The 24,600-nt window shown below is 41.0% G+C and overlaps 1 protein-coding gene across 1 annotated transcript in view; it reads left to right on the top strand.

Moving 5' to 3' along the window:
- LOC124605267 (collagen alpha-1(XV) chain-like) overlaps positions 1-24,600 on the top strand; it is a 228,357-nt gene that overhangs the window by 95,658 nt on the left and 108,099 nt on the right. The window contains exon 8 of the mRNA XM_047136831.1: positions 15,714-15,806. Coding sequence (XP_046992787.1) covers positions 15,714-15,806 — 93 coding nt within the window. The remainder of the gene's footprint in view (positions 1-15,713; positions 15,807-24,600) is intronic.

The following is a 24,600-nucleotide window of genomic DNA, read 5'->3' as shown; positions in this document are numbered from 1 at the left end:
TTCAGGTGTCTGCCACTTCAATTGCCTTCAGTATTTCCATTACGCGAATCCATGGGTCAAACAAACGTGCGAGCATTGCTGCTGCTCTTGTTTGTATCCGTGCAGTATCCCTTATTAATCATGTACGGTACGTTGAGCACCATTTGTGATCGAACAAGAATTTTGTAAGCCTTCTTTGTAGACCAACTCCGTTTTTCCAATTTCATACCCACGAACAGCTCTGTCACCTGCTTTACCTACGTTTGAATCTGTGTGATTGTTCCATTTCAGATTCCAGAAAGTGTTACACCTGGGTACTTGTGTGACTTGAACAATGTTTGTTGTGACTATTTATCTTTTAGTCTTATGGACATTTTAAGCGTATTGCTTATCTTTGCAACACTTTGAAATGTTATCAAGATACGGCAGAATATTTTTCAGGTAAGACTTCATTATACATTACCGCATTATTTACGAAATGTCTGACGTGCCTGTTGATAGTGTCTGCAAGATAATTAACTTACAGCATGAACAGAAAGAGTCTCAATACACACCCACGCCCCACACATGAAGTTAGTCGCAGGTTTTAGAGTAACTGTGTTGGTGGATTCAGCTGAACACCGCACTGGTTATTTAGTGTCACTTACTGACCTCTCCCTCTCCCTATTAACACAGTCCACATGGCATTTTCGACTGTTTAGCAATTCCGTGGCACACAAATAGCCTCCAGCTTCCGCTCGATAGGGTCGAGAACTCGCGATTCTCCACTTACACACAAGCTCTCATAATAAATATTAGCTACCCATACATGGAAATTCCATGGTCCTAAAGACACATATGAATATTATAACAACAAATGCGTAACCAACAAAATATTATATAATAAAATATAAGAAACGACTACATAGGTTCTCCATAGCCAAATCGTAATGAGCAGGGTTTCGTCACACGCTACTCTAATAAAACAGTTGCTAAAGTAACTGCCACGTTTATACTAGAGTGTCACTTTCCTGCTTCTACTCTTAGTACCTGGCTGGCAGTACCGGAGCAGCAAATTTCGTGAGCGATCCACTCCCGAATGATAACGACCTCGCTTCACAACCTGCCTATTGATTTTACTATAATTTGTTTCATTCCTCGTTACAGCTAATGCCCTATGGAATTAATCTCTCGCTTGTCTAACATAATCTACAGGTATTTACGTAATGAAAAAAGAAATTGAGATACGCAGTTATTCTAATTCTGATACAATAGTAAGAATATTGACACGATAGCAAACTGCGAAGTTCAAAGTAAGTTCTTCTGTGTTCGTTCTAATCATTGAGTGACACTTCTACTGTCCAATAACAATACGCTCTTACTCAGTATGTCCAAGATTAGACATCCATCGTCAGTAATACGTTGATTCAGTTATAGAGTTAAGTTCAGATTGACAAATATTGAACACCCGCCTGTCACGAAAGTCAGACACAAATTTTTTTTCGGAGTAGCAGCAGTTTTGTGCAAAATATTTGCAATAGATTCCGAACTACTTTTATGCTATAACACTGGACTTTGGCAATTTCTCATGGAAAATTTCGCAAATGAAAGAAGATGCGAGCTTTAACTACACAAACCATTTCATTGGCCATGCTTTACACGAATAACTCAGAACGTGTACATAGAATGCTCAGCACTTTCATGTAACGAGCTGTAAAACCTACAAAGGGTGGCCAAAGTATGGAAACACCACAATTAAAACGCATTGCTATAAGTCGTAGAAACAACCCTTGACCTTCCAAAATATCTTCCAGTCGTCTCGAAATGTGTAAATAAAGATCCTGTATGGTTTTAAAGGGAATCTCATACCATTCTTCTTGCAAAATAGTTATACTTTTAGGTAACAGGGATGGGATGGGGGGGCAGAATCTCACAGCCTTCTCTCCAAAGCAGACAACAAAGGTTTAAAAATATTGACTGTGGTGGCCTGGGGAGTTGCGATAAAAACTAACTAAACCAGTCATCGACTGTGTGCGTCGTGTGAGGAATGGCCTTGTCGTCTTGGAACGCAGCATCACCACTGGGGTGCAAACGTCACACCACGGGATCGGCCTGACCAGCCTAAATGGCCACATAAACCTTGGCATTAATGCGATCTTGCAGAGTAACCGTGGCGCCCCTGGTATACCACGATGTAGTTGCCCAGATCTTCATCAAAACCCTGCCGTGGTGAAGTCTTGGGAAGTTAACAATATGAAGGAAAACACATCCGACTAAATGGCTTCCTTGCATTGCTCCATAGAGCGTGTTTTACGGTTTCGACACCACACTTTCCTGTTATGGGCATTTGCATCAGTGATGAGTGGTTTTGGAATTCTAGCTTTTACTACAATACCCTGCTCATGGAACTCCCGTAGTTTTGGCGCTGACAGAGTTCGCCAATGCGAGATTCAGTTCTTCAGAGACTTTTGCACCGACTTCCTCTAAACTTTCGTCACAATCCTCTTCAATGGCCGCCCTTCACGATCACTCAGCATACTGTTTCGTTCTCGTTGTGACTTAGTGGTTGATGTTTTCTGCTCTCCCTGTATGCTGCAAAAATTTTCGATACGGTGCCTTATGAAACACCAAAGACTTCGCAAGCAACCACCATACCAGCACCAATCAGGACATGGGACAGGTGGTCACATACGACAGCGCAACCAGCAGACTTTGCTAGCATATATTTCTCGCGTTGTTTCTATGTTTCATCCGACCGCTGTACCAACGTATGTCACGTGATCAAAAGGACTGGCGAGTCGTAAAACAACGTGCTGCTCACGTAGCGATTCCACTATTGTCTTGGGCGTAGTGTGTTAGTAGGTTTATGCCACCACACAGTGTGTAAATTTGCGCCTCCTTTAAATGGAGTTTTAACTCTGCTGCATCCTTTTATCTCGTATGCTGTTGTATATTGGGGAAATTGAGTGCGCACACGAGGAATGTTCTTGTCTCAGAAAAGTGTGGTGACACAGAACTGTGGCGTTAGCTCGCGAATTTCGTGTAGACTGTTTCGCTGTTTCGGTGTCTTGGAATTCTGACCCTGACGTCCCTGTACATACATCCCAAGGCCGGATTTGTTACTGACGATACTGGTCCATTCAGAGGAAACTTCGACACTTATTCAGGGAGCACTGGACGGTGAAACGATATAGACGTGGCTAACACTTCGTTGAGCATTGTACTGAAAGGTCTGAACTATTCAGCAGGTTTTGTTTTAAACAGGTTTCAAAAGAACTGCAGGTTTCTAGCAGAACTGAAAAATATTAGGAATAAATCCTGTGGTGTGCGTACTGTAAGACCTTCGGTACACGCACATTATTTGACTTGTCACTCTAACGAAGTAGGGTGAGTGTCAGCAATATGTCTCGTGGTTTTATTGTGGCATGTTTATCTTCTGCCGTTATGTCAGACGATAGAAATGCCACTTGCACACTTAGAGTAGCAGATTGACGGTGACCAACTTTAAACAGAGCTTGATTAATTTTCACACACATTTATTAAAATAATAACAAGCATAAACATTACTTAACTTGATTCAGGATGCTATTTACAATTGACAATCTGAAGTTCCTTTGGTATTGGCATGTTAGTCTTATTCTCACATATATCTCTGATACTTGACAAAACTGTCTATACATGTATCTTCATGGCTATGTACAGGAATATGATAATCTACCTAGGCGCAGACTGAAACATGACTATAGAGTGGTACAGACTAATGCAGACTGGTGCAGACAAATGCAGACTGATGCAGACTGGCTAATCGGAGGTGTGTACACTCGTTATAATACCGCGTGCATTCAGGTATCACTGCACGAGTGTGATCCGCGAGCAGAAAAGGTTCTACGTTAGCAGCGATCCCATTGGCTGCGTTACATATTAATATGCGGATCGGCGGAAGCAGAATTTGGTCCGTCTCTGAGGCAGCGCCATCTCGTAGTGCGAAGACAGACAAGCGCTGCGCCTGCGCTGTTGTGCTTAGTGGGGCGCGCTCTTGTGGGAAAGATGTGTACGCGCTGACTACGCGGAACTATGTACACAACAAATCCCAATTATTGAGATCCAAGTTGAAGGGTTGTCTTGTGGCACACCCCATCATTTCTGTAGGAGATTTTCTTGCAGTACCTGAGAAAGTTCTTCTGTAATGTTTTATATATTGCCATAGTCGCTGTATTTTCGAGATTTATTTATTAGCTACTTCTTTGTTTATATATTTTTAAATCACTGTTATGTACTATATACCGATACATTCCGTCACGAAGTTACTTAGGTTTGCACAGTCTCACGAAACCTGATAAATGAATGAATAAATAAATGAAATAGATATACCTTAAAAATATTGTTTAAAGATTACGTTCTGCCTCTTGTGTTTGGCACTCCGCGCCTATTTTTATACCTTTTTGAACTGAGTCCTCAATGGCAGAATAATTTATTGACGTATCCTTTGCAACTCTTCAAGTCCAAATCTGTCACAAAATCTGTCAGTTTCCCATGCAGATCGCGTTTTCATTCAGTTTTAACGGTAGGTAAGTTCAGATCGCCCGTCATCCTCAGGTTCAGCCCTTCGTCATCCACTGCTGTTCCAATACAGTATTACTAGTGTCTTACTTGACATAGCCAAGTTGTTTAAATATATGGGCGTAAGTTCCAGAGCGATACGAGACGGAACGACCACGTGAAAACTGTGATAGGTTAGGCAAATGATCGACTTCTGTTCATTGAGAGAATTTTAGGAAAGATTGGTTCATTCGTGAAAGAGGTCACATATAGGACTCTAGTGCGACCTATTCTTGAGTACTGCTCGAGTGTTTAGGACCCATATGGGGTCGGATTGAAGCAGGATGTAGAAGCAGTTGAGACGCGGGCTGCTAGATTTGTTACCGGTAGGCTCGAACAACATGTAAGTGTTACAGTGATGATTCGAGAACTAAAATAGGAATCCCTGGAGGGAAGGCGACGTTATTTTCGAGGTACACTATTACCTGAGAACCGGCATTTGAAGCTGACTGGCGAACGATTCTGCCGTCGCCAACATACATTACGCGTAAAGAAACCACGATACAAGAAATTAGGTCTCATACGGAGGCATGTAGACAGTGGTTTTCCCCTCGCTCTATTTGCGAGTGCAACGAGAGGGGAAATGACAAGTAGTGGTACAGGTTACCGCCCGCTACTCACCGTACGGTGGCCTGCAGAGTACCTGTGTGGGTGGAAATGTTATGCCACCAGATGCCGCGTAATAAAATAATAATGTGCAAACATTTGTCAGGTGTTGCAAGACGTCACATCCCAGTAGATATTATGGTTTCGTCAAGCCGTTAGTTCTCTCTACCGTCACTTCGTACCGCCTCGTTCATCACCCCTGAGACAACTGCATCTCCCTCACTGTCTCTTCTCGTCATCTCTCCGCCGCTGTTCCAGAATCTCATTTCATGCTCAGCAGGGTTGTGAGACGGGGAAGCAGTGTAAAAATCCAGTATCAGATGCGCCTTGTCACGGCGCAGCTGTAATCAGTGTCGTGTCACAGACGCCATGCCATAATGGGCTCGATGTGAATGTTCACCTCCGGAGACCCATCTGCTGCGTTGCAATGGAAGGAGCTTGGAGGTTGCTGCTCCAAGTAAACACAACAGATTAAAAGAACTGACATGTTTATTCTGTGCAAAGTATTTTAATTGTAGCTGTCATAAATGAAGTGTTTCGAGTGTGTGATTCTGCTTCTTCTTAGCGTCAAATCCTTCTAGTATTCAACATTTGGCAAAATGATTTCTTTAACTGTTTTTTTTTCGAATGCCCTTCCTGTAGCCGCAGTTGTCAGTTTCCGAAGGCAGGGAAGTCGTGCGCACGACCTGTCATTGTATTGTACGAACTCTGTTCTGCCTGCGATCGTGTTTTAACTGTCCATGTATTGCACTTTCTGATGTGGGTATTGGCAACCAGTGCAGAATTTCTTTAAAAGAGCGCGCGAAACCGTCTAGATATTGCTCACAGACCGGCCTATGCATCAGTTGCGGTCGGGAGTCGTTAATCCGCCACGCGGATCGGGTCCGGTTGAGACTTGCAGTCTTGCAAACAAGCCGCATGCGCTTTACGACACACGAGCGGGTCGTGGTGTCTGTGATTCATGGAGAATATTTCGTTCGCTGTCGCCCGCTCTCGGTATCCTCGCTCCACCAGAGTTGCAACAGTGTCCGAGGTCCACTTTGATTTTCTCTTCCTCCTTGATTCCTCCACCTCTCAACTAAAAAAGAAAGAAGGAAAAAAACTTTCTTCTTCTCACTTGGCTTTCGCTCTGGATCATTTTCATGTAAGCCTTCCATGCTTGACTAATATTTAACCGTTTCCTTTCACATCATGTCTCTGATTCATCTTCTCTTTTCGATGAAATTACCTCCCTATCATCTTTTTTCCCCTTAATATCAGATGAAAAAGATGGTACCTGATCCACCCCGTGTGTGAGTAAAACATCATTACTAATTATAGTGTTAGCGAAGAGCAGATGTTATCCAAACGGAACCATACGAACGTAAGATATATGTTACTGTCATTGGCTTTCCCCCTTTTTGTGTCTATCTGCGAAGTCTATGTCTTGGACATTTCGTACTTGCTTGATGTTTGGACTATCGGCCGTGCCAGAGTCGTATTTGTGTGTGAAATTTCTGGGTTTTTCTAGAAACTGTAATCGCAATGAACAAAAGTGAAGTAATTTTTAAATCCGTAAGTTTATGCTATTATGTTTAATAACAGCGTTTCAATCAGGACCAACGAGTCACATGAGCGGCCTGTTACGTACTGTGGAGTGGGGTCTGGACTGATGTATTCAACCCGCAACATAGCACGTTTGCTTGGTGAAGAACGAGTTCAGCTACGGTTTACTGATTCGTGTCTTGAAAGTGGAGCTACAAATTAAATTACTTTTTAACTTTTAATTAGTAAAATTGTAAATAAAGTAATTTCCACTATAAATCGCATACTGTTATCACAAATTTAGGAATATATAATTGAAATTCCTTGAGTTTGCATGACACTTCTTCGTATTTAGCCTTGCCTGTCACATCTTCATTGTATGAACTCATTCCACGAGAGGAAAATAAAACAAATGATTTCTTCTGGATATGCAGGTGGAATTACATAATTGTTCTCTTTTAGTTCGTACCGATTTCCTCGGGGTTCAGTAACATAACAATCGTCTTTTATTGACGAGCATGAACCTTTATAAACTGTAAAGCCCTGCGTTAACTTTGTGTCCAGGAGGTAATGAAACGGCGATTTGCTGGGCTCGTCTCTGCGTACAACTAAAATCTTGTCACTGACGTTTCGTCTCGTCGTTTCCTGAGTCACAGAACGCATTGGAACAGTGCCGCTGGGGAAACGGATTCGGTGGAAAAATTCTGCTTGCTCTGCCTAATGAATTATGTATAGGAAACATTTGAATTCAGTTCTTTGAAATAAAGGGAATTCATGTGAATTAAATGAACGAAGTGACATGAGTGATATCTTTTTAGAAACTGAAAAGGAACAAATACACTGTGGATAGTTTGACTCTAGTGTTAGACTGGGTTTCGAACTTGAACATCTACACTGCTGGTAAGTTTGCTTCATATATGACATTACGGGTACGATAAGCAACCAGACAGCCTTATAAGTGACTTAAACCATTATATTCCTGTTTACAGGCTGATGGAAAACATAAACGTCTCCTCACCACGTCACTATGCACTTCACGCCTTCCGTGATGCCAGTTACCATTTTCAGCATTTTATCATGCAGTCATAGGTCCTTTTATGTAATTTTATTAGTCAAATATAATTTAGTAACGTTGACACTTTCAATGATGTCTTTCTGCCAGTAGCATATAATTTAATATGAACACTTCCTTAGTAGAGTGCCTATAGAATCTAACAAATGTTTCAAAAGAAGTTTTATTAAACCCACCTACATCCTACATCTTCGAAAGCTTTCAAAGTTATCGGCTCTCTTAAGATGAGTATTGAATTAGTTACAAGAAAATCATTCATGAAAGAAATAAATGTTGTTCAGGTGAACATTTTAATGTACCGGTGCTTATGTAATTCATAGATGTATTTCCTGATAATATGATATTGACAACTACTTAACAAAAAGAGAGGTTAGAAGTTATTAGTAATTACTTTAACATCTCATTATTTCTAGTATTTAAAAAACCATCGATAAATTCATTGATAATAGAATTTACAAGGAAGTAATACCTCAAAACCTCGTGATTATCAGCTTGAATTTTAAGTGCAACTGTCAAATAAATAAGTATAGGTTTTCCTAAGAACTAGTGTGTTTATCATTTAAGGGTAGAACATAGGTTTCTTACATTAAAAAAGTATGCAAAAAATAAAAATAAAACAATAGAAAGTGTAAAAACTAATAATAAAAACAAAAGAAACAAGGCAAGCTTTATTTGTTTCTTCTTCTGATTTTGTATATTAAGTATTTTTGGGTTTTTGTAATGTTTGGCATGCTCTTTTCTATCTTTGTGATTCCAAATTGATTCGATGCTAACCAGTATGTGCACATATTGTGCTTTGTTGTGCTCTGTGTGTACAGGTACTTTTCTTAAAGCAGCTAATGGTGTTTTGTAGGTTTTAAGGGCTTTTATTATTATGCTTCATTTTCTGTAATGTCAACTGTGCTATACCTTGATAATCACTGCGCATACACTCGTTTTTAACATGCAGAGGCGTTAATGAGATGCTGATAATCTAAATAAAATAACTTCTCAAAAGATACTGGTGTTTGGCAATTTTCCTTGATAAACAAGTATCAGATAAAAGTGCTATAGATACCTCTGCAAATGGTAGTCAATAAATCAGGAATTAGTGCTAGCGAAAATAAAATGTGACTTGACTGAAACTTCTGACTGTGTAAACCATGGTGAAAAAGGAAAACGTAAACAATGTTGAACAGTAGAGGTGAGATGTTGACGAGTTTTATCTTATTCCATTTTATAACATGGAAATTGCAACACACTATTCGAATCAGCAACACATCATGTCTTCTTGTTTTTGCTGTCTCTGGTAGATGTACTAAATTTTCCACAAAATTTATGTGCTACATGCTGGCGTTTTACAGGTTTCACAGGTTTTTCCTTTTTGTATAAATGACTAATTATTTCTGTTCAAGAATTCCTCTATGGTATAGTAGCTGTTAAGGACAAACATCTTTAATCTGTATTTGGAAACGTTTCTGTGTTTTTTCATATATTTTATTTGCTTCCATAGATATGTCACCCCTTTCTGTGGCAAAGTATTCTTCATTGTAGGGTAATGCAGTTTAAATTCTAAATGAGACTGAAATTCCTATTAGAGGCATATAACCACTAAGGCTGCGTGGTTGCTTAAAAACAGTTTTTTCTTAACTTGTTTATTAAGTGTCATAATATGCTTTGGGTCTAATACATCATCTGATGACCTGTTACAAACACACAAAGATAACAAATATTTTATTGCAAGTTTTATAGAAACACAAATTTCTTATAAAAGTCGGTTCTATACCACCAATATTCAAGAACAAAATGGTTATCTAGACGCAAATACATGCCAATTTAGATAGAAATAAATGAAACTTTGATGTAGATATAATATACTGTCATTACTAACATGTGAAATAGCAGGTAATATCATTAGCACTGATAGCCCCTAACTGTTGAAGTATCATAGAAGCAATGACCAGCACCACCATATGTGCTCGGAGGGATCCTCAGAGCTTCATAATCGTTTTGAATATCTCAGTTTAACGAACGGTTTCTTTACATGGCATAATTCAAGGTTTTTTAGTTCTAATATTAATCATTTATATCAAAGAATCCGTCTGTTGAGTAGAACTTATTGTCATTAAGAAGTTCTTGTAATTTGTGTTTAAATATCGATTAGCTATCTGTCAGATTTTTTTATGCTATTTGCTGAGTGAACAAAGATTTTCTGTGCCAAAGTTAGAGAGATTAGTGAATATCAGCCTCTATCCTAGTTTTGAAGCTATGTACACTGCTATCGCATTTGAGTTGTGATGGGTTACTAATAACAAATTTCATAAACGAATATATATGTTGCAAAGCTACTACTGATATCCCTAGATCCTGAAATAAGTATCTGCAAGATGATCTTGGCTGGGCACCAGCTATTGTTCTTATTACACACTTCTGTGCAATGAATACTTTTTAATTAATGATGAATTACCCCAGAATATGATGACATACAAAAGAAGTGAATGAAAATAGGCATAGTAAGCTAATTTTCTTTCATATTTATTGACAAAATTTGCGATAACAGTAATAATGTAGGCTTCAGTAGATCATCACTGTGTTTCTTCCAATTCAGTCTCTCATCAAAGCACACACTCAAAAATTTGGAATATTCTGCCCTAGCTACAAATTTCTGTTCAAACTCTATATTTGTTAGATAAAATTAGAAGGAAAGTCAGTGTTGGCCGTAATTTTGATGATTTACTAACAGAAAAATCGATTTTCGATCACATAATGATCATCTTCAGTGCTGGAAGTTAAAAATTTGCACACAGCGATCAGTGAATAAGAAACTAAAGACCACAAATACACCTTAGTATAAACCAACTGTTGGTAAGAACACACCTGTAGCGAACAAATTAAAGCTCGTAGGCACTGGTGTCTAGTTATTAGCAGTAACAGAAGCTATGAAACGATCACAATAACTGAAGCCGCTGTTTACATTCACCTATACAGCAGACCTCGGTGTGACTGGGGCTTGGAACGCCCTCTATGTGACATGTGACACGTGAAAATTGTACATTAAAAACGCATAGCAAAATGGAAGGGGGAAATGCACATCTTGCCAACATACACTGGCATGTTATTTTCAAAACTACTTAGAAAATGTGCAAGAATAAAAGTCAACAGGTAAAATTATAAGGTGTCAGATTACAGGACTAGTAAAAAAAGAGTACTGTAAGTACTCCACATCAGCGACCTCGGTACTTATTAGACACCGTGAGAGAGCAGAATGGAACGCTCCGCGGAACTCACGAGCTTCGAACGTGGTCAGGTGATAGGGTGTCACTTGTGTCATACGCCTGTACGCGAGATTTCCACACTCCTAAAGCTTCCTAGGTCCACTGTTTCCGATGTGGAAACGTGAAGGGACACGTACAGCGCAAAAGCGTACAGGCCGACCCCGTCTGTTGACTGAGAGAGACCGCCCACAGTTGTAGAGGGTCCTAACGTGTAGTAGGCAGACGTACATCCAGACCATGACACAGGAATTCCAAACTCCATCAGGATCCATTGCAAGTACTATGACAGTTAGGCGACATGTGAGGAAACGCATTTTATGGTCGAGCGGCCGCTCATAAGCCACTCATCACGACGGTAAATGCCAAACGACGCCTCGCCTGGTGTAAGAAGCATAATTATTGGACGACTGAACAGTGGAAAACGCTGTGTGGAGTGACGTTTCGCGTTACACGACGTGGCGATCTTATGGTAGTGTGTGGGTATGGCGAATGCCAGGTGAACGTCATCTGCCAGCGCATGTAGTGTCAACAGTAAAGTTCGGAGACGTTGGTGTTATGGTGTGGTCGTGTTTTGTACCCCTTGTTGCTTTGCATGACAGTGGCACAGGCATACATTGATGTTTCAAGCACGTTCTTGCTTCCCATTGTTGAAGAGAAGTTCGGGGATGGCGATTGCATCTTCTAACACGACCGACCACCTTTTCATAATGCACGGCCTGTGGCGGAGTGGTTGCACGACGATAGAACCCGTGTAATGGCTGGCCTGCACAGAGTTCTGACCTGCATCCTATAGAACACCTTTGGGATGTTTTGGAACGCCGACTTCGTGCCAGGCCTCACCGACCGACATCGATACCTCCACCCAGTGCAGCAGTCCGTGAAGAATGGGCTGCCATTCCCCAAGAAACCTTCCAGCACCTGATTAAACGCAAGCCTACGAGAGTGGAAGCTGTCATCAAGGCTAAGGGTGGGCCAACATCATACTGAATTCCAGCATTACCGATGGAGGGCGCCACGAAATTGTAAGTCACTTTCAGCCTTGTGTCCGGACACTTTTGATCTCATAGTGTACATATTAAGACCCAAGATTAAAGCTTATGGGGCCCGATTCTCGGTATATCCCTAATTTCAGAAATCTGCTTTGCGCATTATATGAGTTGTCTATTTCAAACTTCTGTACCCTTCTACTTAAATTTGAATTGAACCATTTGTCCACTGTCCCAGTCATACCGCAACACCTAAGCTTGTCGATATCGGTTCCATGACGTACCCAACCAATACCCTTTGAAAGATCACAGAAAATCCGGACTGGTGATGTTCGAGTATTCAGAGCATTTAGTATTTGATCAGTGAAGGCGTATATAGCATTTTCTGTTGAAAAGCCTTTCTGAAAACCAAATTAGCTTTTTGTTAATACTATATTTTACAGGTATGTCAAGCTACTCCTGAATACATCACTTATTCTAGAGTTTTGGACAAAGCTGTCAGAAGTGAGATTGGGCAGTAGCTGTTGGCATCAGACCTGTCCTACGTTTTCTAAAATGGTTTAACTATAGGATATTCCAATCTATCAGGAAAAATGACGTACTTCAGTGGACTGTTACACATGTGGCTGGGAGTCCTACTTATCCGTAGGGAACAAGCTTTTAGTACTTTGTCAGAGATGCCAATAATTCTATGCAAGTTTTAATTTTGACTTAGTTTATTATTTTCCTAACTTCAGAAGGTGGATAGAATTTCAGTTTTATCAAATTCCATGGGTATTGCCTCTTGCATATGTAGCTTTGCCTTTTCTAATAACCGTCATAATCCTATTCTCTACACAACATTTAAAAAATGATTGTTAAACTATTTTCAACCTCTGATAAAGTTTTCATACAGTCTTTCTGTGTTCTTCATTGGCTTGTTTCTCTTTCAATAATATTCCAGTTTGTTTTAATTTTATCATCACAGTAGCTAATCTCAGACATAATACACATACTTCTGGACCTTTAATAACTTTCCTTAATATAGCACAATATTTTTTATAACGTTTGTCTGTTTTTGGGTCATCACTCTTTCTTAATATTAGACGCACTTTTGGAAATTGTTTTTTAAATTTTAACTGTGACACTTGTATTGCCCACGATAGTGTGTGGCCGTCATTAAACGTGCATCGACAGCATTACGCACACAATCACACCACCTTGCGTGACCGAGCCCTCCTCCCAGTACACGTGCTGATGCTGGCTGTTGCTTGTATGGTACTCCCAACAATTAGGGTGCAACTAATTGTGCTACATGTTATTCTGCATGTTAGTAGGGTCTGCAGCAGATTTCTGCTTTCTGTTTCTCAAATAAGAACTATATGTGGCGTGTGCTGAAGTATGTAATCGACAAAAAGCTTAAATTTTCTAAAACAAAATTACAACAGATGAAGTCAAATGCCTTCGCTTGGCCACTGAAGATCCTGACTGACGGTATTCTATTATTTAAAGTGTTTATTATGTGCTCAGTAATTGTATATATATATATATATATATATATATATATATATATATATATATATATATATTAATATTTAGAAGGTAATGTACTACAGTTCAAGAAGGAAATGAAGAACCTTCTTTCATGCACCACCTTCTACTCCATACCACTGAAGAGTGTCTGCGCAGAAAATCTTCAAATTAATGCTTCAACTTTATTTTGTAGTTAGTATTAGCCAATACAATAATATGACAAAACATTTAGTTATTACATTTTATCGAATGATAAAACAGATTTACTGTTACTAGTCATGTATTTCGAAAGTTTAAACCTCCATCATCTTGTGGATTAATGTGCCTTGTCTGTGTTATAAAATGACCCTGGGGTAACATGTGGCACTGTTTCCAGTGCTCACAGAATTATTTATCTGTCGTGCTACACCGCGTGTACCATCACACTTTTCGGAGACCATTGTCGGAGATAACGCGAAAGATACAAAACGACAAATACAAGCCACATTAATCCTCCTAATGATGGAAGCTTAAATCCCTGAAACGTGTCATAGAAATAAGTGAGAGGCAGCAGTAAACTTGTTAGAATTAATTTTTCCCGAAACATTTAAGTCTCATCTTTATCTAGGATACTGATGGAAACTGAAAAAATATACTAAAATTTGTGCGACTGACGGGACTCAAACCCGGGTCCTTTTGCTTATTTGACAGAAATGCTGGCCATTACACTACCATAGCGCTAGGCGTAACAGTCCTGCTTATGGGGTTCCCACTCTGACTCAGAGTTCGCTTCATATCTTCAGCTTACTTTCCCCGTAAATCGTCACTATTTCGAGGGCTCTCCGGCATTTGAATGGCACCCCAGCACAGGACGCTATATATCTATATACAGGGTGACTCGCGGAAGACGTAACACCCCCCATTATTCCGGGGGCGATTGCACGTATCGACAAGCGGTGTTCGGCGAATCATAGCGGACTATGGGGCACATACGTTAGTACATGCACAATAATCACAACGTTTATATCGACCGAGATAATGAGGCAAGTACATGTTTTTTAAATGGGACGCTATACATTTTTTACCATCATTCGAACGCTCTGGAAAAAAAGGCGCATATAGCGATGTAACCCATCTTGCAATTGTGATTCAAACTTCGCTTAAAAGACGCTGGGAAATCTTGTACGATTGAAGGTCGAGGCGGTCGAAAGCGGCTGCAGACTGTAAACACGCCTCGGGCGACCCGCAGGCCGAGTTTCCGTGCTCTGTGCAGCACGCACGGCCTACGCTACGTAGGTACATCCTCATCCGCCCTCTTTTAAGGAAAGTTTGAATCACAATAGCAACATGCATTACATCAATACACGCGCCTTTTCCAGAGCGTTCGAATGACGGTAAAAAAAGTATAGCGTCCCATTAAAAAAACATGTACTTGCCTCATTATCTCGGTCAATATGAACGTTGTGATTATTGTGCATGTGCCAACGTATGTGCCCCATAGTCCGTTATGATTCGCCGAAAACCGAATGCCGATACGTGCAATCGCCCCCGGAATAAAGAGGGTGTTACGTGTTACGCGACTCACGCTGTATATCTATTATATCACCCAAGGTACAGGACTTCCCCATTACGCCATTAAGTCCAACGTTGGATTGCGATTGCAATACCGGAGAGCCCTGGTAATAGTGACGATTCAGGAAGAAAATAAACTGAAGATATGAATTGAAGTTTGTGTTGGGGACGGCACTAGACTTGGATAGTTCGTGTGGCGATGCTAACTGTAGTAATGTGGTGGAGTAGTGGTCAGTATTTCTGGCTCGGTAAACGAGGGGATGGGGGTTCGAGTCTCGACTGTGATACAAATTTTAATTCATTTCCTTCTTTTGCATCATTATCGTACTAAGCTTGTTGTTTCATTCGATAATTCTGGGTAAAGGCTAACAATAAATGTTCACATTTAGCGTTTTTCCGTTGTTGTCACTTTTTAAAAAATTCGGGGATTTTATGCCTTTCCTTATTGCAGAGCTTCCTTTCCGTAGCAATCGTGGAAAGTGGACGATGAGCTGTAATACAGTGTAGGGACGTTGGGGTATAGCAGAGCAGCTCTGTACTCTGTGTGTACACGCAGTCGGCGGACTGCAGTGTGCAGTGTTTACATCGTGGCGGCGCGAAAGAAGGGCAGAGTGTGGTGACCGCGTGTCCGTGTCCGTGTCCGTGTTGCAGATGACGGCGGCCAGCCCCGTGGGCACGCTGGCGTACGTGATGGACGAGCAGGCGCTGCTGGTGCGCGTCGCCGCAGGCTGGCAGTACGTCGCGGTCGGTACCCAGCTGGCGCGCCGCCGCACTGCGCGGCTGTCCATCTGCTGCCGCGCGCCCTACCAATTGTCTCCAATCTCTCCTACATCCCGCAACCACTTACCCTCTACACACTTCACTTCACTCTGCCTCATGTTTGTTTACAATACTATGCACAAAAAAACGATTTGTGTGTGTGTGTGTGTGTGTGTGTGTGTGTGTGTGTGTGTGTGTAAGTATGAGTGTGTGCGTATACGCTCCAGCACAGCTCTGGAACTACTAGAGCAGTTTAAGCCAAGTTCAGCCGCCTCCCCCCCCCCCCCCCCCCCCCACACACACACACACAGTAGCTTCCCTATTACCATCAGCACTATATGTTTTACTACCACATATATAGAGTGCGGAAAAAAGCTACTTATACAAAAGTTGATCAGTTTGGATTCCGTAGAAATATTGGAACACATGAGGCAATACTGACCCTACGACTTGCCGTAGAAGCTGGATTAAGGAAAGGCAATCCTACGTTTCTACCATTTGTAGACTTAGGTAAAGCATTTGACAATGTTGACTGGAATGCTCTCTTTCAAATTCTAAAGATGGCATGGATAAAATACACGGAGCGAAAGGCTATTTACAATTTTACAGAAACCGGATGGCTGTTATAAGAGTCGAGGGGCATGAAAGGGTAGCAGTGATTGGGAATGGAGTGACACAGGGTTGTAGCCTCTCCCCGATGTTATTCAATCTGTATATTGAGCGGACAGTAAAGAAAACTGTGGTGTCACCGCCAGACACCACACTTGCTAGGTGGTAGTTTTAAATCGGCCGCGGTCCATTAGTACATGTCGGACCCGCGTGTCGCCACTGTCAGGGATCGCAGACCGAGCGCCACCACAAGGCAGGTCTCGAGATACGGACTAGCACTCGCCCCAGTTGTACGGACGACGTAGCTAGCGACTACACTGACGAAGCCTCGCTCCTTTGCCGAGCAGATAGAATAGCCTTCAGCTAAGTCAATGGCTACGACCTAGCAAGGCGCCATTAGTAACACTGCATGTATCTAAAGAGTCTCACTTGTATCGCCACAATCTCCAGATGTACCAAAAGGATGGATTAAAGTTAAGTATTCCAGAAGCTACGTACTTTTCTTTATAGCATTCATAACATATCCTGTTTCAGACCTCACGCACCCTGCTTTAGCTTAGCGCGTGCCTTTCGGCTTCCTCTCATTGTGTCTAGGCTGTCTTGTCTAGACACAACAAAAACAAAAGAAAAATTCGGAGTAGGTACTGAAATCCATGGAGAAGAAATAAAAACTTTAAAGTTCGCCGATGACATTGTATTTCTGTCAGAGACAGCAAAGGACGTAGAAGAGCAGTTGAACGGAATGGATGGTGTCTTGAAAGGAGGATATAAGATGAACATCAACAAAAGCAAAACGAGGATAATGGAATGTAATCGAATTAAGTTGGGTGATGCTGAGGGAATTAGATTAGGAAATGAGATACTTAAAGTAGTAAAGGAGTTTTGCTATTTGGGGAGCAAATTAACTGACAAATGGTTCAAATGGCTCTGAGCACTATGGGACTCAACTTCTGAGGTCATCAGTCCCCTAGAACTTAGAACTGCTTAAACCTAACTAACCTAAGGACAACACACACATCCATGCCCGAGGCAGAATTCGAACCTGCGACCGTAGCGGTCTCGCGGCTCCAGACTGTAGCGCCTAGATCTGCACGGCCACTCCGGCCGGCACAAATTAACTGATGATGGTCGAAGTAGAGAGGATATAAAATGTAGACTGGCAATGGCAAGGGAAGCGTTTCTGAAGCAGAGAAATTTGTCAACATCGAGTATAGATTTAAGTGTCAGGAAGTCGTTTCTGAAAGTATTTGTATGGAGTGTAGCCATGTATGGAAGGAAAAATGGACGAAAACTAGTTTGGACAAGAAGAGAATAGAAGCTTTCGAAATGTGGGACTGTAGGAGAATGCTGAAGATTAGATGGGTAGATCATATAACTAATGAGGAGGTATTGAATAGGATTAGGGAGAACTTTGTGGCACAACTTGACTAGAAGAAGGGACCGGTTGGTAGGACATGTTCTGAGGCATCAAGGGATCACCAATTTAGCACTGGATGGCAGCGTGGAGGGTAAAAATCGTAGAGGGAGACCAAGAGAATACACTAAGCACATTCAGAAGGATGTAGGCTGCTGTAGGTACTGGGAGATGAAGAAGCTTGCACAGGATAGAGTAGCATGGAGAGCTGCATCAAACCAGTCTCAGGACTGAAGACCACAGCAATAACAACAACGGAAGTTGAAAGTTTTTAGAGAAGACAACAAGGAAGATTTCCGGTTTGTAACACTGTAGTTACACGTGCAGTGTGTCGCCATCAAAGGCTGACGATGATTATTGTTTCAGATGTGTTGCTCACATCGTAAGGATTTCTTCGTGTTGTGTGAGCTGAAGCACTTGGTGTACTAGTCACTGACATATGCTCCAGAAGAGATTCCCGCACGTTTGGCTGAAGCTGAAGCCGTTATTCGTGAAACATATGTTTGACTCCTGTTTAGGAATCATAGACAATTCTTCGCTCGACGGAAGACCCGTGCCTAAAGGCTGGAAAGTGGCATAAGTCACACCAATACTCGAGAAATGAAACATGAGTGAGTTGCTGAATTATAGATCATTATCATCCACTTTGACCTGCAGCAGGATTTTGGAACATACACTGTGGTCAAACATTGTGAATTAGCTCGAAAGTAACAATCTATTGACACATAGCACGGATTCGTAAAATATCGCTCTTGTGAAACACAACGAAGTAATGAGTGCTATCGCCAGGGCATCTCAAACTCATTACATTTCTCTAGATTTTCAGACGTCTGTTGATATCGTTCGTCACAAGTCACAAGTCACTGCGTGCAACTAGATTCGTGCTTTCCTGCAGAAATGTTACACTTCATAGTAACTGACGGAAAATAATAGAGCAAAACAAAAGTTGTATCTCACATAAATTAACAATTATCCCTAAATAACGAAGAGAGCAGGTCATTCGCATCAGTGCTAAGAGGAACCTCTTAAATTTCGGGTGCATGATAAATCACACGAATCTAAAGACTATCAATTCAGCAATTACGAGTGACTTAGATTGTAACTATCACATAGATAACGTTGTGAACAAGGGAAAACGAAGACTACATTTCATTAGCAGAATACTTAGAAAATGCAACAAATCCGCTAAAGACGCTGCCTACTCTACGTTTATCCGTTTTCTACGATAGTATTGCTGTGCGGAATGGGTTTCGTGCCAGCTAGGATTAACACGGTACATCGAATAACTTCAAAGAAGTAAATCTCGGTTTGTATTATCGCGGAATAGGGGAGAGAATCTGAGGAATGTGATACGCGAGTTGGGGCGGCAATCACTAAAGATCTTTTCACAAAATTTCAATCTCCAACTTTTTCCCAGAATGCGAAAATATTTTGTTAATGCCCAACTACATAGCGAGAAATGATCATAGAAATCAGAGTTCGCTCAGAAAGATATGAGTGATAGTTTTCCCCGCGTGGTGTTCGATAATGGAACAGAAACAAATCACGCGAAAGCGATTCTATGAACCCGCTGCCTGGCACTTAAGTGTGAAGTGAAGAGTATTCACAGAGATGTAGGTGTTTTGACCGTGTTAGACAATCATTACCACGCAGATTCCACTTGACCATTAATGGAAAACGACAGAAGAGTAACAACACCTTCAAAGTAACGTTCATCACACGGAAGTTTGAACACCGAATGTAAATGTCACTGTCAAGATCTTCCTCGGCCGCTAGCGGGGAGCCATTTTCATCACGTTGTAAAGTGTTCCCTTTTATCTCTCCTAAACAATAAGTTGTGTATAAGTGGTTTTTCCACATCCTATACATGTGGCAAACATATGAATTTTCAATAAATGAAAAGTGCATTGCCTTAATAAATTTTAATTGCAGCATATAGTTTCTTAAGTAATAAAATAAGACAGTGTTTTCAAAATAATATATCACGACTTAGTACTATAATGTCTTTTCTCTTTGAATGTTTGAACGGAGCGAGAAGAAGACTACAAATTACACAATGGACTTTTTTGGAATTATCATAGCCAGCAACCGATAAATTTGGTACCACATTGACCAGCGTGAGGTCCAGTTTCGCAAAGTGCGTTTAATTGCTTGGAAGCAGTCAGGGAACTGAGGAGAATTTAATTAGTGATATGAAGGAAAATTACCACAGGAATTTTCATAGACGAACGAAGAGTCGCAAATGGACAAATGGAGAACTAAACTGAGCAGCGTATAAGGGAAAATTGAAGTAGCTCATTAACAGATTCTACTAGCTATTTCAATCAAATATTAAAGAAGTTCATCTCTTCTAGAACTTTACTACACATAAAAAGTTGTATTGGTGTAGAAATCGCGGAATTCTTTCTTTCGTATTGAAAAAAAATGAAATGAATATCAAATTACAGCACAAACTGACACTTCTCCGCTTTCTCTTGATCTGTATACTCTTAATAATAATGAAACGATTTATCTGCAAGTAAATAATGAAATACATTTGAGAAATGTCTGACACGCCTTTGAATGATGCTCGAAATCATGCGCACATGTACAACAAATGAGATGCCAGCTGAGAGTATGAAAGTCAATGTTTAACCTAGAACCGCAAAATTTTGAAGGGTGCATATGGCAATTGTTCCATGACCTCGAGCTATTTCAAAGGTATGTCAAATGTTTCAATGATCCTTTTTATTTATTACTTTCAAAAAATTCATTTCATGGAACTTTGAGTATTTTTCCAAAATTTAATTTTTAAATTTATGAAAGTAGCAGAGGAAAAATACAAGGAGCGAGAAGTTACCTACAACTTGAACAGAAAAGACTGCAGTTACAAGAATCGAAGAACGTGAAAGGGAAGTAGTAGTTGAGAAACGATTGAGACTGGGCTATAGCTTCTCTCTAATGTTGTTGAGTCTGCACATTGTGCAAGCAGCATGGAAACTACGGAGAAATTTGGAAGGAGAATTGCTGTTCACGGATACGGTATAAAAATTTGGAGGTCTGCTGATGGCATTGTCATTCTGTCAGAGCCGGAGAAGGACTTACAAGAACAGTTGAACGGAGCTTATAGCGGCTTGAAAAAGAGATTATGAGATTAACACCAACAAAAGTTAAACAAACCTAATGAAATACAGTCGGCTTAAATCAGATGAAGTGAGACAGTAAAATCAGTCGATAACTTTTGCTACTAGGACAGCAAAATAGCTAAAAATAGCCGAAGTACGTGAGGAGTAAAATGCATACTGGAGGCGGCAAAAAGAGAAATTTCTTAACAATGAATATAAATTTAAAAGTCAAGTTATCTTTACTGAAGGTACTTGTATGGAGTGTAGTCCTGACTGGAACAGAAACGTGGACGATAGGCAGCTCAGACAAGAAGAGAATATAAATTTTTGTTAGTTGTGCTACAGAAGAATGAGGAGGCGGTACTAGTTTGAACTGGGGAAAAAAGAGTTGAGGAATTTGTGACACAGCTTATCTAAGAGAAATGATCAGTTGATAGGACACCTCCTGCGACGTCAGTGAATGGAGGGAAATGTACAGGGTAGGAATTGTAGAGGGAGCCCAAGGCTCGAATACAATAAGCAGGATCAAATGGATGCAGTTCTCAATAATCGTGCGGAATGAGGGGGCCTAGCGTGCAGGACAGTATAGAACTCACAGCAAACTCATCGTATATAGCATTTTATGTACAAAATAAGACAAAATATTCTCAAATAATAACGCACGTCTTACAACCATACGCTCTATAATATTCTGTTACAAGATAACTGTTCCTGAATGGAGGAATAATGTTGAAATATAACAGTGCGACATTACTCCTACATTAGAAACATTTTCATACGATCTATTGCGTTGATAACGATTAGTGATGTTTCCTCGTGCACAATTAGCTACCGTTTGTCGCTCATCTTCATTTTGTAATTCTTCTGAGCCATGTAGCCAGCTGTACTGGGGGAAAGTTCGAGGTCGAAGGGTGAAGTGCGCACTAGTGTAGTCGAACGCGAGTGACGTGCGTCAGTGGAACAGGTTTGTTTCCAGAACTGACTCGAAGTGCAGGCGGCAAACATTTTCACTGCCGCACAGATGTTTCCAGTGCAATACAGACACAGAGATAAATGAGTGTAAGAAATAAAACGAAACATAATGACTCTTTAACGAGCTGCCGAAGACAACAGGTAATTTATACCAAACAGTCAGAAAAATTTTCCATGGAGGAAAGTCGGGGAATACTTCGCACATACGCAAAAAATTTTATTTTGACGCATTCATCGAAGTTTGGAATGTACAAAACATTTCATTGCCACATCCGAACAATTTTTAGAACGTTAGTTCCCCGGAAAGCGGTCATCCCAGACATAATCTCGGGGTTTTTTCACCAGCACTTGCAGCACAGCACGATTGCAAGCACAAGAACCAACAAACCTCTACCACAGTTCATTGTTACATCTGATCCTTCGCGGATGAAGCATAACTTATCAATTTCTTTACCACGTGTCTGTACTGATTTCAATGTACCAGTAAACTGATTATTTTAATTACCGTCGCCGTCGCCTCCTCAAATTCGGGAAACATCCAATATCTCCTATCACTCTGCTGTTTCTCCCTTTCTCCCGATCATCTTTATCTTCTTTTGCGGCCACTCGGTACTGCTTCCCCGTTCTTGTTCTCCAGCTCAGAATGTTGTTTCTCTTCATTTCTTACTTTCCTCTTACTCTCACCGTCTTCCAGCTTCTTTTTCCCCCTGGGGTTTGCAACTGTCCTTTTTCAGCGCAGCGTTACCACAGCCTTCCATTAAGGGATCAGAAACAGAGTGAACAGAATGTAAAGCTTGTGGTAAGTGCGTTGCAGGGTAGGGGGTACTGAGAAAAAATTGTTAAGAAAAAAATTCGTTACTTTGAGCCGTTCTCGAGTTAGTTAGCGTCGAAGTTACCCAATCAGATCGATGCACGCACAAATTCAAACCGCCTCCCAGATACAATTAGTGCCAGTTGTTCTCGTAGCGTAGGTGATAGTGCACGAGACTGCCCAGTATTTGCCTCGGGTTCGTTCCTTACTATCGTCCCAATTCCAATTTTCGTATCGCTCTATTGTTTGGTCGTAGGGAACCCACGGAATAACACGTTTGGCGAACACCACTTCCGGCGGGCCGCTGGAATATGCGCGCGCAACGGGCAGATCGGCCAACCTGGATGCTAATTAACTCGGAAATGGCGCAATGATTCGAATTTTTTCTTAACAGTTATTTCTCATCCGAAGCTACCCTGCAACACTCTTTCTGACTACACTGTACATATAATAGGAAAGGGGGGTGGGAGAAGAGCTATGTGGCAGAACAGTAATGATAACGAGTTGGGGAGAGAGAGGGCCGTGACCGAGAAACGGAAAGAAAAATCACTGCACCTAGGAGAAGGTGGAATATGCTTAACTCTTTCACAGAAGTTTTAAGGAAACAGTTACGAGGGTGACAAAAGTACTTCATCTTTGTGTTAATCAACATAACACCTAATTTATTGCAGTAAAAAATTCGATAAAATCTAGCGACGTTATCACGGACTTCGAATGTGAATTAATCTGGGTGAAACTGAGTATCAAAGAACGGTCATAAATGGTGATCGGATGCTTTTATAGACTACCTGGGTCAGGACCTGTAGTTGTAGAGCGAACTTGCAGAATATCATTAGTAATTTTCCAGATCATACCGTTGTAATAGGGGATTACTTCAACTTGCCAGGTACAGACTGGGAGTGTTATGCCACCAAAACAAGTGACAGAGACAGCGATTCGTATTGCATTGTTCTGGATGTCTTGTTCGAAAATTGACTTGAACAGTAAGTTAGACAACCAAATCGTGACGGTAACGTCTTAGACATCCTGGTAACAAACACACCTGAACTTAACGACGCAGTCGACGTAGAGGAAGGTATCAGTGATCGTAAGGCTGTGACAGTATCTATGACGACAGGTATTACAGGGAATGTTAAGAAAGACAGGAAAGATATATTTGCTAAGCAAGGATAATAGGATACAACTTCTGAATATCTCACCAGTCAGCATAAAATATTCGGTGATGTGGACAAAGATGTGGAGATCAAATGGAAAAAATACAAAGACATCGTTCAATATGCCCTAGACAAGTATGTTCCGGGTAAGGTTTTAAGGGATAGGAAATATCCACCATGGTTTAATAGCCGTGTTAGAAAAGCGCTACGTAAATAAAGAGCACTTCATCTCAGATTCAAGAGAAGTAAAAACCTAGCTGCCAAACTAAAGCTGAACGAAGCGAAAATGAGCGTAAGGAGAGCGGCGAGAGAAGCGTTCAATGATTTTGAAAGTAAGACGTTGTCAACCGACCTGAATAAAAACCTAAAGAGATTTTGTTCGTACATACAATCAGTAAGTGGGTCAAAATCAGCTATTCATTCTCTCAGCGACCACACCAGCAAAGAAACAGAGAGAAGGCCGAAATACTGAATTCGGTCCTCCGAAGTTGTTTCACCGCGGAACATCGCAACACTGCCCCTACTCAACCGTCGTACGAACGTCGAAATGGTAGATACTGAGATAAACGATGGCGGAAAGGAAAAGCAACTACAATCGCTTAGTAGTGGAAAGTAGTCAAGACCAGATGAGATGCCTATAAAATTCTATAAAGATAATACGAAATAAGTTGCAGCCCTTCTAGCAGTAATTTATCGTAGATCGCTTGAGCAACAG

Source organism: Schistocerca americana, chromosome 3 (genome assembly GCF_021461395.2).
Source record: "Schistocerca americana isolate TAMUIC-IGC-003095 chromosome 3, iqSchAmer2.1, whole genome shotgun sequence".
In the NCBI taxonomy this organism is placed as follows: domain Eukaryota; kingdom Metazoa; phylum Arthropoda; class Insecta; order Orthoptera; family Acrididae; genus Schistocerca; species Schistocerca americana.
The sequence above is the reverse complement of the archived record's forward strand: the minus strand, read 5'-3'. Positions and strand labels throughout refer to the sequence as shown.